This window comes from Euphorbia lathyris, chromosome 2 (assembly GCF_963576675.1).
Source record: "Euphorbia lathyris chromosome 2, ddEupLath1.1, whole genome shotgun sequence".
NCBI classification, from domain to species: Eukaryota; Viridiplantae; Streptophyta; class Magnoliopsida; order Malpighiales; family Euphorbiaceae; genus Euphorbia; species Euphorbia lathyris.
In genome coordinates this window covers 97,030,155-97,046,277 of record NC_088911.1, presented here as the reverse complement: position 1 = coordinate 97,046,277, position 16,123 = coordinate 97,030,155, and the positions used below count along the sequence as shown (strand labels likewise).

At 34.5% G+C, this 16,123-nt stretch overlaps 2 protein-coding genes across 2 annotated transcripts; one reads left to right on the top strand and one right to left on the bottom strand.

The window, feature by feature from the left end:
• Positions 1–4,191: 4,191 nt before the first annotated feature.
• On the bottom strand, positions 4,192–8,851 carry LOC136219066 (polyadenylate-binding protein RBP45C). The gene is made up of 7 exons (XM_066006287.1): positions 8,438–8,851; positions 7,412–7,883; positions 5,275–5,330; positions 5,068–5,198; positions 4,879–4,975; positions 4,597–4,782; positions 4,192–4,515 (listed from the first exon to the last, which is right to left on the bottom strand). The coding sequence occupies exons 1-7, from the start codon at positions 8,720–8,722 to the stop codon at positions 4,513–4,515; spliced, it is 1,230 nt and encodes a 409-aa protein (XP_065862359.1). The 5' UTR covers positions 8,723–8,851; the 3' UTR covers positions 4,192–4,512.
• A 3,914-nt stretch (positions 8,852–12,765) lies between these two features.
• Positions 12,766–16,111, top strand: LOC136219070 (purple acid phosphatase 18). Its single transcript, XM_066006295.1, has 5 exons — positions 12,766–12,939; positions 14,001–14,669; positions 14,886–15,074; positions 15,145–15,233; positions 15,584–16,111. The coding sequence occupies exons 1-5, from the start codon at positions 12,808–12,810 to the stop codon at positions 15,801–15,803; spliced, it is 1,299 nt and encodes a 432-aa protein (XP_065862367.1). The 5' UTR covers positions 12,766–12,807; the 3' UTR covers positions 15,804–16,111.
• Positions 16,112–16,123: the final 12 nt, after the last annotated feature.

The window sequence follows — 16,123 nt, the reverse complement described above, 5'->3', positions numbered from 1 at the left end:
AGTACAGATTCAATTCATTAAAATCCTACGGTAGAAATTCAAATCATTCTAAGGTGTAGATCTAATGAGTTTAGATGTAATGTGAGGATGTCAGAGAATTATAATATTTTCAAACTTCGAAAACAAATTGAGTGCGCCTATTAGTTTCTAAATCAAACAATTGCTCAGAATAAAAGAGAATTAAAATCTCAAAAATTCTTATTATCAAAACAATATGAAGAATCAAATAAAATAAAATTGTACTAGAGAGCTTGAAGGAAATGATAAGTTGAACTTGAAGTCTAAAGAAAATTTGATGAAATCTAAATTGATTAACATAATTGACTTGACTTGAGTGTGTATGTAGAGTCTTTTTCATTGTGATGTTCCTCCTTTTATATATATGGAAATAACTTGCTAGTTTTCACCAAGTCAAATTCTTCGCCTTCATATCACGTTTTGAGTAAATGTTCCACCATGTGATTTCCATAATCTTCATGATGATTGATTTTGGCATCTTTGATTTCTCTGTTTCTTAATTGGCTCACGAAAAACGTGTTAACAATCAAATGGCCTCCTGAAAGATGATTTCCTCTTAAGTTTAGTTCAAGTCTCTTCTTGATTTTCCGCAGGTCTCCTCATGGTTTGCCTGGTTTGCCTTAAGGTGGTTTCTCTGAATTCCCTCAAGATGATTTTCCTCATGTGGTTTCCCTCAATAAGGTTCACTTCAGGAAGGAAAGTCTAAGTGAATGGTGCACCAGGAAAGATAAACCAATGGAAATGAAGTGCATCGAGAAGGAATAATGATGCACTAGGAAAATATATATATATATAAAAAAAGATTCCCTAAAAAATTCTTCTAAGAATAAGTTTTCTAAAAGAAACCTTACAAATTCATTACCAAAAATATATTTCCTAAAACATTCCTCTATAAAAAAAAATTCTCCCGTCAAAAGTGTACACTAGATAGTGCATCAATAAAACTTTATTTTTGATGCAAACTATTGTCTCCCTCAAACATGAACTTGAGGAACATAAATTTCATGCTCAACTCTTCCAAAAATTATGGTGTCAACTTTTATAGGTATCACAAGATCTTTCTTTAAGTGACACAAAACTATAAGCTATAGAGTCGGTCTTGTGACACTTTCATGCTAATATCTCGATTTCTCAATTGGAGGAATGCACATCATCCTTTGAGATGGACTGATGGTTAGATGTTGGAATTTAATTCTTTTAACTCCTAAAAATGCATTGAAATCTCCCACTTTTCTTACTGTTACTTTGATTTTGTCCTTTCACTTAAGTTTCTCTCTAGGTTCTTGTCCTATTTCTCATTTGACGTGACATCTGATCATTGTTTTTTCCTCTGCTTTCTTCTTTCTGTGTTCTAGTAAGAGGTTTGAGGAATTTTTTATGGCGTACTATATGCCCATATGAACTAGGTGGTTTTGCTGGAGGCATCAGAAATCGAGGCCTCATTTGGGGAATGTTGGAGGCTTTTGGTCCCTCCTTATCTGAACTCTTATTTAACTATGATCTCTTCCGACATTTGTTACCTCCACTAGGATGCTTGATGTCTGTCCTTCATACATATTATTGTATGGCTTGAGGTTGATAAGGATATCTCTTGTGGAACTCAAGGCAATCAACTTGACAAATGTCAGACTTATATACTTCTTGGACAACTTCTCGGACGACCTTCATAGTAGCTAGGGAAATCTATTAAGGGATGTCAGTTTGTTAATGGGCATACGACGTATAACGAATCTTGATGTTCTTACCATTTCCTCTATAGGTTTCCCTATCTGCCCATCAATAAGGTGACTTCATGCCTCCCAAAAAATGAAGTTTTGTGGGAGGTAGGATTAACATTTGCAAAATATTGAGGAATAAGTGACTCACTAGAATTTTCTCAGCCTACTAAACTAGCGGCCTTCTATAAGATAAGAACTCATTCCATAAGGAAGATGAGAGGTATGCAAATAAGGCATACATAGTTGGCTGGTTATTTGTCTCTCATATCCCTACTGCTATTGCAGGTGCCCGGAATTCATGGAATCTCTGGTAGATGGGAGTCGAGTCGTTTCCCTCGAGGGCCAACTCTGATATTTCTTAGAAATACTATACACCCATCATTTGACTCCTTTGGAAAGGATTTATTGAGGAGTTCGCATATTGGTTTCTTCATATGGCAGAAGGAACATCCTTGATCACACCTGGATTTGATAGCTTCTAGAGGATCTTTTCCACATTTCTTTGGAGGTCACTCTTAAATGCTTTCATATTCCTTTCAATGGAATTGAAGTGTTTCTCTAAATATGGTGAATTCTGAACCTCAATAAAGATCCCTGATTGTCCTCTAAAGCTAGCATTTCCTCCTCTTCAATTCGTTCCACCAGATGTGGAACCTTTTATGTTGTCACGACATCTTCCTGTTCGGATTTGCTGGCTACATGATCTTTGTTGTCCTTATCATTTTTCTTTGCCTGCATTGTGATAAGGGTCCCACCGAGCATGCTAATTTTTGTTTGGGTTTTTTTTGGTGAAAATGCGAGCCTGGAAGAGAATTATAATGTTCTTAGACTTTGAAAATGAATTGAGTGTGCCTACTAACTTCTAAATCAATTGATTGCATATAGTTAAAGAGACCTAAAATTCCAAAGGTTCTCATTATCAAAACAATACCGACCTTAAGAAATGATTGAAGAATAAAATAAAATTATACTGGAGAACTTGAATGAAATGATGAACTTGAACTTGAATTTAAATGACAAAAGTTACAACTAAGGAAATAATTAAAAAATCTAAATTGTTAAAGTGTAAAGAAAATTTGTCAAAATCTAAATTACTTGACATGGCTGCCTTGAGTTGAATGTCTTTGTAGAGCCTTTTCATCATGATATTCCTCCTTTTACGGATGCTAGAGGTAATTTTCTAGGTTTCACTAAGTCATATTATTCACCTTTGAGACCACGTATTGAGTAACTGTTCTATCATGCAGTTCACATTATCTCCATGATGGATCGATTTTGGTATCTTTAACTTATCTACTTCTTAATTGGCTTATGAAAAACGTGTTAAATGAAACGGCTTCCTAAAAGATGATTTCATCTAAGTTTACTTCAAGTCCCTTCTTGATTTCCTTCATGTCTCCCTATGGTTTCCCCTTAAATTGTTTCCGTGTTTTTCTTCAAGACGTTATCGTGGTTTCCCCCAAGAGTTTCCCTCAGAAAAAAAAAATGAGACTTACTCTAGGAAAGTACAAGTAAACGATTCACCAAGAAAGATAAATCAGTGGAAGTGAAATGCATCGAGAATGGAAAATTAATCACTAGGAAAACATTAAAAAAAAAAGTTCTTCGATAAAGTTTCCTAAAAAGTATTAATTCCCATAAAATACCTTATTTCTAGACTTGACAATTATAGTGTTTGTGTCGTGTTCGGATTCGTATTAAAAAAAGTAAACCCAAACCCAACCAAAAACTTTCATGTCACAATCGTATTAACCTATTCGAATTAGTGTCAATTTTGTGTCGTGCTTTCGGATTACATGGAATTTTATTATGTACATGTTAATGATAACTTTTAAAAATATAAGAAAATATGGTAATATTTTTAAATACTTTATATTATTTTTAGATTAGTATATTAACACTAACAATTAAAAAAAGTCCATATTAACCTTAGCCCAATCCAAAAATTACATGTCAATTTCTATCAATTATTTTCTATCAATTAAAAAATGAGGCAATATTTGCCAAGTTAAACTCATACGCTAAAGTTGTTTGTCAATTTTCATGTCATGTGTACTTTTACAACTACTTATTTGTTTTCAAATAACTTCTCTAAATTCATCTAGATACAAACTTCTAAACGAGTATAAAGCTCATTTGATCATTTTAAATTTACATATATCCTGCGTTACATTTTAAATTTAGATGAAATAATTTATTAATCCTACATGTTTACCTAAACATACTATTTGCCAAGGGCCCGAAAACAATTATGTTACGATTGAATCCATGGCTATCATCTATAGTACATTGTATGGCCCTTTCCTTCCATAAACAAGGATCTGGTACGCATATACCAAGTAAGAAAATATGTGAATTAATTGCAAAAGAGGGAGAGAAAAAAACCCCACCCAATTTATTCTTTTCCTTAAAAAATCGAAAATCAAATAAAGGAAATAAAATCAAGAAAAAATAATAGAAAAACAGAAGAAACTTGCATACGTTAAATAAAGCAAATCAGTGTAAAATACAGTTCACCCTCAACAGTCAAAAGCATAAATTGTATTTCACATAATAAATAAGAAAAAAGTAGGATGTTTGGCAAATCCTCGACGTATCATGTTTAATATCAGAGTGAAGTGAATGCCATTGCCCACACATGAATATGATTCCTCACACTTACTATAACATAACACCAACACAGCATTCTACAACAACCTCTCCGACTCGTGTTAAGGTTTCGCTTCTTCTACCTCAACTTGCACTTTTAAGGATTATGGACTACCACAGATTTACATCACTGCAAAATATAACCCTTTTTAATCCATATTCTAAAACAGAACAAACCAAGGAAGCGGTGGAGTCGTTAAATTTGAAATACCTGCTGTGGTTGTTGATAAACCTGTTGCGGCTGTTGGTAATTCCCAGGTTGCTGGTAGTTCCCGTATCCGGGATATCCACCATAGTAGAGGTTGGGGTCCTGCGGAGGGGCATATCCATATGCATCATATCCCTGTCCATATCCATAATATCCACTACCATTCCATTGACCTTGATCTGCCTGACCCTGAATATAACACAAACGCGGTTTTAGATTGCAAAATATATTTAACCATGCAATCATACAACATCAGCACATTCTAAGGGGGTACAAAAAAAAAACCTGCTTATTTGAAGGGCTGCGGCCCCATGACAGTCTAATACTTTGTCCTGCTAACTGGGTTCCATTCAACATCGATAGTGCTTGCTCTGCTGAGGATCTAAATAAACCATACACAGAATAAAACTGATGTATAATATGACAGGAGCGAAAACATATAATAACTTTTAGTTTTGACTAACTATGAAATACCTATTAGCAAACTGAACAAATCCACATCTCTTGCCTGCAGGTATTTTCACATGCACTAACTCTCCATATTTACTGAACACTTGTCTCAAATGCTCATCTGTAACACTTGGATCCAAGGCTCCAACAAATATCTGAAATCAATAGATAAGATGAGTTAATGATAAGAGCAAGCCTTTGATGATGCCAACTGTAAAACAAACTACGCACTGTTGTATTATTTGGATCACTCTCGCCCTGGCTTCCTTGAGTACTTTGGAAGGGAGCTGCACAAACAAGGAATAGATGTGAAACAATGTCAAGAATACTGTGTAATGGTTATCCATTGACAAAAAAGGGAACTCGATAAAATCAGACTCCTCGTCATAAGCAAACAAGAAAAGCCAAAAAAAAAAAATCACCAAACCAGACAACCCAACAGCATAAAAGAACCCCTAGAACAACCAACAAACACATCAATACAAGTACAGACAGCAGTTACAGTAATAAAGAAAACATTTATCGACACATCAGCATGCCCTAGTAAACTTATCATCAACCAATCATCAATTTCAGCACACTTGAAAATATTTTCTGACAACTTAATAGATGAAAGAGAGATTGACTAATCCATCTCAATACAAAAAACCATGCAACTTCCTGAAAATAAAAATCATATAGGTTGCATTTCAAGCATCAACAATATGACCAAGGTTTGTGGGTTCACAAATATTAACAATACAAATGATAGAAACTATCTGCTTCACAGAAAAATAACTGTCAAAATGATAAGATAGTTCACTATAAAGCAAGTTGAATTTTTCTAAAAATTACATAATCCAACAATAAAAGCCCAAAAACTGAACATAAGACCTCAACAATATAATTGTCAAAAGGAACTCTCTTCTACTGTTTCAAATTTCCTTGGACTATATTTTGTAGTAAACAAACATTTCCTATCCTAGCTGTCTTGATCAGCATTGAAATTGTGGGAAGCATAATTCTGGCACACCAAATAAAATTGCTCAATATAACATTTACAGCAATAGACTTGAAAAAAATGGCTTTAATGAAGTACTAAAATCACAGGGTTAACACTTCTAGCATCACATCATTAAAAAATGGAAACTGCCATCATTGATTACACTTCCCCAATGCTACAGCCCAGATATCACCTACAAAGCAGTCAATACACATAAATAACCATCAATGCGGTTGCTGGCATCCTATCTTGGAATTAACATTTTTTCCTCTGTACTTCAACCACTACTACTTACTGGTGCTACTGCCAAATCACTACTACCTTTATTGGCAAAGACACTTGTGTCTCTGTTTCAATCATCACTCATTTCTTTATTGCTCTATGTTGTAAATTACATTTTATTGAATTACATCCTGGAAAATATTCTAGAGACACCTACATAGACATTGGAATGCTATAAGCATCAAATACACAATAAAAAAATAATGCCCTTTTGAGCTATGAAAGCTATGGGGAAACGGTATGTTGTAAAACAGAAAGGATTGGATGACACGAGTGCTGTAGAAGAACAACACCAAATCTAGGTTACCATCAAATTAATGCCCAGTCATATGTCAATTATCCTACATTTATAGTTACTTTATTCGATTTCAAGTATTGGAGCGAATATCCAGAGCTAGATTCTCCTGACATCAAATAAAATTTAGAAGGGTGTTGCTGGTAAGTAAAAATGCAAAGCAACTGAAATGTGAAGAAACCAAATGAAGAATCTCCTATAGATAAGCATAAATTAAGGAATTCTGGAAAGGTATTTAACTATTATTTGGAAAAGACAAAAGGAATAAACTTAACTGGAAAGGTAACTGTTTAATGTAAGGAACTTGAAAAGTAATTCTGTTAATGTAGCGAAATGCTACAAGAAATTAAGTAAACTTATGACGTAAACAAAATAACTGACCTAAAATGAGGCCACGCATTTAAGTGGAATCATTTCAGCTGGAATCAGTTCCAGGCCCCCGAAAATGAGAGCCTCTTGACGTCCTGTTTTAAGACAACATGAGTTCTGTATAAGATTATGCTTGTTTTAACTGAATTTAAATGTGCCGAAGTTTACAAAGGATAGTATTGGAAAGGTAAGAATTGGAAGGAAACGGCTTTCATAATCCATCTATCTTCAAGTGTAAAATTATAATCACAGCAACCTAAGAACACTAATTGGACAAAACCAACTATGAGAAAAGAATACATTAATAATCCAAGCATTCTACTTACCTATATACTTAAAAAAAAAAAAAAAAAAAAAAGAGCAGAAATATTCCACCCAATACCAAACTCAAGCAGCAACCCCATTTTAACATCCTTTGGTTCAAAGGCAGTTATACATACCTTTCTGAAATTGCTGCACTACAGGTTTTTTTGAAGCAGCTGGCCCAATCCGCATGGGCCTGGTAGAACAGTATTGTCCATTCATTTCAACCATTGCACGTCTTTGTTCATTTTCATCACCAAACCTCACAAACCCATAACCCTTGGAACGTCCAGTGACCCTATCAGTAACAACTTTTGCACCTTTAATAGATGGGTAAAGGTTTCTGAATGTTTCTTGTAATAGATAATCATTGACATCAGCTGCCAAATCTCCAACAAAAACAGTGAAATCAGGGCCATCATCTTGACGCCTCTCACCAGCTGCAAGGGTGGCCCAGTTCAGCCGAAAATTTTGCTCAGTGCTTGGCATTACTGTACCATTGTAGGTTTGCAAGATTCTATCTGCTGCCGCTCTACTAACAAACTCAATGAAACCATAACCCTCTGCAAGGCCTGTCTGCTTATTCCGGATAACTTTAGCAGCAGTGACCTACATTACACCAACAACTAACATTCACAAATGGCAAATAACAAGTAGAAGGGCGTATCAATTGTAAATTTTCTCTTATTTGTCATGTACAAACAAGTGCGTTTATCCAATGTTGCAGGCCCCCGCAAAAGAAAAACAGAGAGAAATAGTGTTTGACTTGACCAATACAAAAAATCACAGTAAAGCTGCCTAAGACAAAAACTTCATCAGTTCCAACATATAACTAGAGAAAGCAACTCTTTCCACTCATAGTAGACAATGAATGGCTGCCTAGCATTAAAAAATACTAATAATTTACATGATGTGATGTGTTTATACGGTCGCATATCACTAGGGTAGAAACATGTTTATAATCTACAAAAATCCACAATAAACTTGGGTTAGACAAACACCTAATCTTCAAACATATTTCACGGGGTCGACAAATTCGTAATCCTCAAGTTAAAAATCCAATTTTTTTCAAATATATTGATTTCAATTTCGCATCGAAACAAATAAATTCTGACACCAAATGCACACAAAAGAATATATAACTTGACAGATGCATAAGCTACCTCGCCGGTGTTGGCGAAGATGTTGTAAAGATAATTTTCGTCCATCCAGGGCTGCAAGTCTCCGATCCACAAGGACTTGACTTCTCCGGATTCAGCACCGCCGCTACCTTGAGGAACCTGCTGAGCATACTGAGAAGGGGGAGGGACAGGAGGAGGGGTCCAACCAGAAGGCGGTGGAACGGGCTGCTGTTGCTGCTGCATCATCATCCACTGCTGAGGCGTTGCTTGCTGGTACTGCTGATCTGTCGGCTGTGGGACAGCACCGGCACCTGGCTGTTGCATCATATCGAGAAGTGGAGTAGGTTAACGGAGGATGAGGACGGCCGGATCTGTGGAAATTGAGAAGAGAGAGAAAGGGATTTGAGGAAAAATTCCTAATCCCGAACCCGAAACGAAGGGCAAAGTGAAAAGGAGGTGTTTTCGGGTAAGGATGGCTTTATATCAGGCCGTTTTTGTTTTGGTGCGCTGGATCTCGGTGGTCTTCTTTGGGCTGGACTTGGGCTTTCCAATAAAGGAAAATTTCAGGGTTTCTACTTGGAAGGAATGGTATCGTAACCGGAAACGACATCAAACCATACGATTCGCAAGGTTCGTCCACGGAGGGTGAGTCAGGGCCTAAGATCAGGCCGAAAGGCGTAGTCGATGCCCCGCCCTGAGAAGAAGATATACCCACAAAACAAAAGAAGACCGGGAAAAAGACTCCACAGATAGATAAGAGACCTTTGAACAAGACAAAGACAATAACTACAGGAATGGCTCGCGAGCAAGGCTATGCCCCTTCTGCTTTCAAGTGGAAAAGATGAACTAATCAGTGCAACTAATCAGTGCAACCAAAGAGAAGAGCTAGTATGAATACTACCCTGCTGGACGAAGCGGGGGAATAGGACTCTGGGCAACAGAAAACGGATTCGCTATCTTTCATTTTATATAATGATTCAATCAGTGACTGCGTCGAAAACGAAAGGGGCCAAGCAGATAGGGGGGCCGAAGACATTTAGTACGTGGTTCCGAGGGGAGTGCCAAATCCTAGTAACGAATCTTCCAATCGTGGATCTAGTCTTGGTGGCATCCACTGCGACTGATAATGGACTGGTGATAAATAACTGAATCAGCAACTCTTAGTTTAGTTAGAAGAGTCAGATGGTTTGGATTAATCAGACCAGATGATATAATAAATAAATAAATAATATTTATATTATATGTAATTAATTTAAAATTATTTTTCTAAATTATTATTTACAATATGAGTTACAATTTACATTATTATATAATGTAAGGAGTTTGTGACTTTTTTTCTTCACAAATTTGCATTCTTACAAACTAAAAAATTCAAGTATGATTATGTTGAATTTTATTAAAGTTATATGATTTTTTTTAATTGTTTTGTATTTTATGTTATATATTGTTATTTGAAAAAATCATTTACTGGTTTAAATTATGATTAAGTTGTTAGACATTTCTTACAAAATTTAACTCTTAAATGATGTAAATTAATTTCATTTGTTGTATTTTGGTATATATTTTTTTAATAAATTTGTTTTCATCAGTATGACAATGTTAAAATTGAAACCTCGTTTAAACCAAATTAAGCACCCCTCTACTAAAAAGACACTTAGAGAATAAGAGACATGATAATTAGATTGTGAGAAGCACTTAACATAAAAGATAATAATTCCATAATAAGTTTGGATATGATATTACTAGATGAAGATGTATTTATTTCACATTTTTATATATTCATAAAAACTGTAAATATATTAATATAAATTTTCTTACAAAACAGAATAGCACCATTCATGGAAGCATCCGTAAAGCCCAAATCGATAAATTTCAAAGCAAATTACATGAAGGAAAAATTCATGTTACTGAGAACTTCAAAAGTATGTCAACTTTACAAAGCTACAAATCTATTCCCAATGAATAGGGTTGTAATCAAGCCGAGCCGAGCCGAGTTTTGGCCTGTTCAAGCTCGTCTCGTTATAAAATTAACGAGCTCGAGCCCGAGTCGAGCTTGCTATAAAATTAACGAGCTGAGCTCGAGCTGAGCTTTGGTTTGCTCAACGAGCTTGAACCGAGCTTCGAGCTTGTTTCGAGCCCAAAATCCTCTTTTGGACTTGGTTCATTAAGAAAATTATCTAACCATGAATTGTTTGTAAGTAAATCGTTAATTATATTTGTAAAGTTTGCTCGCAAATAACTCTTTAATTGTGTACATAAACAAGCTCACAAGCAAAGTTCATGAATAAATAAACAAGATGCTTATAAATAGTTCGTCTATTACTCATTTATTATGTTTGTGAACGAACTCATCTAATAGCAAATGAAATAATATTAAGTTTAGATATTTGTGAACTAATACAAAACTATATAGTTTTCTACAAAACTAAAATTTGTTCATAAATGTTCTAATCGAGACTGCTCGCGAGCTTTCGAGCCGAGCTTTGGCATGCTCAAGCTCGGCTCGTTTACGATCCGAGCCAGTAAATCGTGTTCACGAGTGGCTCATTTACAAATCGAGCTGAGTCGAGCCGGGCTTTTATCGAGCAGATCACCGAGCCGCTCATGAGCAGCTCGGCTCATTTACAGCCCTACCAATGAACATAAAACTCTCTTCCTTCTAACAACTAAAGTAACACAAGTTGATGAGATTCATTGTAAAGTTTTCAGCCACGAACAACTATATGTCGTCGCATTAAGAGTGACAACAAACATTGGACTAAAAATCTTGATCACAGATGAAGAAAACACCGCAAAAACTCATGCCGCAAATATATTGTACAAAAAAGTTCTTCAAGTACTTTAATATATTTGTAAGTATACAAAACTAACAATATAAATAATATATTTATTAAAAAAATATTTAACTTCATTGATTAAATATATTATTAATAAAGTTAACAAAATATTTTATAGATATGCAGATGATGAGATAACAACAAAAGTTGTCTTCCGTTAACTTTAGGTAAGATACAATTTATATTTATATAGTTTTCTAATAAAATATTAGCATATATATTCATAAAAACAATTACAATTGACAATGAATTTACAAATTAATATATTGAGTTAAAATAACGTATCTCAATGACGAAAAAAAATTAAAGCCTTACAAAATTTGGTTATTTAAAAATAATTTTAAATTTAATTATCATTAAAATATTACAAATTTTCAAAATTAACTTATATATTTATAAATATATTTGTGAATCTATCTATCTACATTTGTAATTACTACTCCATCCATTCCCTTATATAGGTCATTCTAGCAAATTAGTTTTTTTCCCATATATATATCATTTTAAGATTTCAAGAACTTTTAGTTTAGATTTTTGGTCCAAATATTAATTTTTTTTGTATTGGTACATGTGTATTTTAATATTCGAATGCTTATTTTCCAATAGGGACATGGGAGAAATTTTTTTTAGTTAACCAATATATTTCTTAATTTGTGTGAAATACCTTAGAATGGCCTAAGGGAATGGAGGAAGTATATAATAAAATATTTACTAAAAAGGTATTTAATTACATTAGGAAAATAATAAACAAGTTCTCATACAAAAGAGAGACAAAAATATTAATACAATATAGATTCACTTAGACTATTGTAAACTATTTTTTTAAAAAAATTAAGTTAAATATTAATTATTTATAATGAAAACTCACACAAACTATTTTTTAATGCAGTAGTTTATAAAGTTTATTACCGCAAAATGTTTCATCAAACAAAATGTACTATGAAGTAAAATGTTGTTCGAATCATTATGCTATGTTTTTTAATAAAATAAAATAATTACTATTTATTACTTTGCTTTATAATCTAATTGTTAATATATATACAATTACTACACATACATTAAAGATGGATGAAGTTTAAATTTGTCATAAACTATTCAAACAAAAAATTATACAAACTTATTTTTAAAAATAATTATTTTTTATTAATTTAAATTATTTTAAAACAAAAAATTTATATAATTATATGAAAATGATATATAATTAAAAAAATAATATATTAATTTTTTTTGTATAAAAATTTAGTAAATCTATGTAACGCACGGTATCAATACTAGTTATATATTATATAGTGAAAAGAAGGCCAAAATAATTAGACTGTTGAAAAGAAAGAAGTGTGATGATTACCCTACAAAAAGAAACAAAACGGAAAATATTGAAGGATGAAATTTACGTGTGAATGCATACCAAGCCAATGATCGACGATTGACTAAAATGCCACAATAAGGAATTTTACTTCTGTACTAAGAAACAAGGGTGAATCGGTCATTTAATCTGAGAACCACCACACTAGAAAATGATGTTAGATGCTTTTCTCCATTTATTGCTGAAGCTGAAGCAAACAACCAGTTCAATTAATGGACCCAAACTTGATCTTCTCGGTATTTCTGTTATTGCTTGTCACTGTCTCGGCTGAGTACATCAGACCTCCTCCTCGCAAAACCTTGCATTTTCCATGGACTTCCACTTCTGCTTTTCATCCCCGCCAGGTAATTTCTCTTTCCCATTTCACTTTTTTTTATATCAATTATCATCTGATCTGGGCTGGGTATTACCTGTTCTTGGAACTCGGATTCTATTTGATTTGATGTTTGTGTCTTTTTTTTTTTAGGTTTTCAGAACTAGTGTTAGTAATAGTAACATGTGTACACTTTCTTAATTTTCTGATGCATTTTGTTTGTCACTTGAGGGAATGTGAAATATTTTTCTGATATTGATTTCTTGTGAATTTCTTTTGCTGCTGTTTGGCTATTTTGGTGAAATTTCTAGCATAATTAGTTATAATATTATCCAACTTTGAAGTGAAATTAGATTAATATAAACTAAAGAGACCTAAAATTAGAGAAGAACAAAAATAAATAATACTAAGTAACTTGTGTTGAAATTGGACTTGAATGGCTACAAATGAACTGACCAGAAGATTAAAATAACGGTGAAATGCTGAAGTTTAAAGTAAATTTGATGAACTCTAAATTGTCAGTTTCTTCTGTCTTTGGATGTGAGTGTGTCTAGTGAGTCTTTCCATTGTGATTACTGCCTTTTGTAGATGTTGAGGGCAGTTTTGTAGATGTTGAGGTAACTTTCATGTTTACTCCACTAAGTCACTAAGTCACATTTTCCACCATGTGGTTGTGTTTCACTCCTTCAGAGCGGTTCCACTTTGTGGTTCCCATGGTCTCTATTACTGTCTTGACATCCCCTTTTTCCTTTCCTGTTTCTTAATTAGCTCACAGAACATGTGTTAAGAAAATTAAATGGCCTAATGAGAAGTGGTTTCCCCCTAGGTTTAGCTCCGGTTCTCTCTCAAGTTTTCCCCAGGTCTCCCTTGGGGAAAGTAAGACTCACTTCAGAAAAGTCTACTTATACGAAATTCAGGCCATTTAATACATTAAAAATATCTATAAAAAAAATTATGGTGCAAACAGCTGCAATTTCTTTTTTTTTTTTTCTTTTCAATGCAAATCAAATGAATTGTTAATTGTGATTCCGTATTTTTATTGGACTTGATTGAGTTGTGTTTGATTGTGGACCAACTGAAATTCTTGTGTAGGTGCACATCTCTTTGGCTGGAGACCAGCACATGCGAGTCTCATGGATAACTGGTGATAAAAATGCTTTTTCAATTGTTGAATATGGGACTTCACCTGGAAAATACAGTGCTATGTCTCAAGGGGAGAGCACATCTTATACTTATTTTTTCTATAGCTCTGGAAAGATACACCACATTGTCATTGGGCCTCTCGAACCCGACACAGTTTACTTCTATAGATGTGGAGGGCAGGGTCCAGAGTTCCAGTTCAAGACCCCCCCTGCTAAGCTGCCTGTTTCTTTTGCTGTAGCTGGAGATTTAGGTCAAACAGGCTGGACTAAATCAACACTTGACCATATTCATCAATGTGAATATGATGTCCATCTGGTTCCCGGAGACCTTGCTTATGCGGATTACATTCAGCACAGATGGGACACATTTGGTGAACTGGTCCAGCCACTTGCTAGTTCAAGGCCCTGGATGGTCACAGAAGGGAACCATGAAAGTGAAAGCGTACCCTTTTTCAAGAATGCCTTTGAATCCTATAATTCTAGATGGAAGATGCCCTTCAAGGAGAGTGGTTCAACTTCAAATCTCTATTATTCTTTTGAAGTTGCAGGGGCTCATATTATTATGCTCGGTTCTTATACAGATTATGATAAAAGCTCAAATCAGTATAACTGGCTCAAGGTTAAGACTTTCTTCTCTTTTCAAATGCGCACTTCGTTTCTTTTTTGCAATAAATTGGTGTTCGTGGGGAGAAATAGATAAACTGTCTTTTAGATATTTCGTTAAGTCTATTATGTCTTGTTTGTTCGTTACTTATTGTATCAGATTTCTTAATAGAAATAGATATGATTTAAGTTATTCATATTTTTCCACCTGCCTATATTTCTTGATAAACAGGGTGATTTGGCTAAGGTTGACCGGAAGAAGACACCTTGGCTACTTGTGCTATTCCATGTGCCATGGTACAATAGTAACACTGCTCATCGAGGTGAAGGGGACAAGATGATGGAAGCTATGGAGCCGTTACTTAATGCTGCCGGTGTTGATATACTGCTTGCTGGGCATGTTCATGCTTATGAGCGCACGGTATGGTATAGAACTTCCTCATCTTCTTAATTTGATTAAACTTGTTCATTAATGGTGTTCTGTTTGATAGAAACGTGTGAGGAAAGGACAATTGGATCCATGTGGTGCTGTTCATATAACCATTGGGGATGGTGGAAACAGAGAAGGTTTAGCCCATAGGTATGTTTTACTTAGTTTGAAAAACTGAATTTAAAAGTATAAAATTGTCTGATATTTGAATGTGGACTGAAGAACTTACTTTGTTTTTGACAAAGTAAGTCTTACTTTGTTTTTTCTACCATTGGATGAGTTTACCTTTGTTAAAGTTCATCACCATCCAATGGTGGAAAAAACAAAGTAAGACTTACTTTGTCAAAAACAAAGTAAGCATAGCCTAACCCTGAAAAAAGATGATATTTTAGTTATGTATGTTACCGATGTATCTAGCTCCAAAGAAACTTAACCAGTGAATTTGTTGCTTGGTTATATGAATGAGTCTATGGATTAACAAAATCATGTATCACTGGCAGTTACATAGATCCACAGCCAGCTTGGTCAGCCTTCCGTGAAGCGAGTTTTGGTCATGGAGAGCTGAAATTAGCTAATTCAACTCATGCCTATTGGACCTGGCACAGGAATGACGATGATGAGCCTGTTAGGTCCGATCAAGTTTGGATAAACTCTTTGGTCAGTTCAGGATGTGTTGCTGAAACGAGACATGAGCTAAGAAAGGTTCTCATGGGACCATAGAATAGCTGATCCCTGGTTTCCATTTGATGAGATATGGATCCTCTTTCCCTAATGACTTGATGTATATACCTTTCATGGTTATGTCAGTTAATTACGTTGTTGCTTGAACTGGACCTTTTTAGCCCCTTGTGTGTATTTTTCCGGCAGTAGAACAGGCTCTCAAACGCTGTCTATTGCAGGCTTATCATTGTTTTGCCTTGGTTTGAAGAGTAGTAACTAGTCATTGTATTGTAATATGATATTTGTATTGTTCTGTACAACTTCTCTATGTAAGATATATCGGTAATTTTACGTGTTCTCTTCACGGATGGAAAGGTTGC

Excerpts from the sequence above, each read along its gene's own strand:
- LOC136219066 (XM_066006287.1), bottom strand. The coding sequence starts at position 8,722 with ATGATGCAACAGCCAGGTGCCGGTGCTGTCCCACAGCCGACAGATCAG. Across the intron at positions 4,976-5,067 it reads TTTGTTCAGTTTGCTAATAG|ATCCTCAGCAGAGCAAGCAC; the intron begins GTATTTCATAGT and ends TGGTTTATTTAG. Across the intron at positions 4,783-4,878 it reads GCAGCCCTTCAAATAAGCAG|GGTCAGGCAGATCAAGGTCA; the intron begins GTTTTTTTTTTG and ends TGTTATATTCAG.
- LOC136219070 (XM_066006295.1), top strand. The coding sequence starts at position 12,808 with ATGGACCCAAACTTGATCTTCTCGGTATTTCTGTTATTGCTTGTCACT. Across the intron at positions 12,940-14,000 it reads CTGCTTTTCATCCCCGCCAG|GTGCACATCTCTTTGGCTGG; the intron begins GTAATTTCTCTT and ends ATTCTTGTGTAG. Across the intron at positions 15,075-15,144 it reads TTCATGCTTATGAGCGCACG|AAACGTGTGAGGAAAGGACA; the intron begins GTATGGTATAGA and ends TCTGTTTGATAG.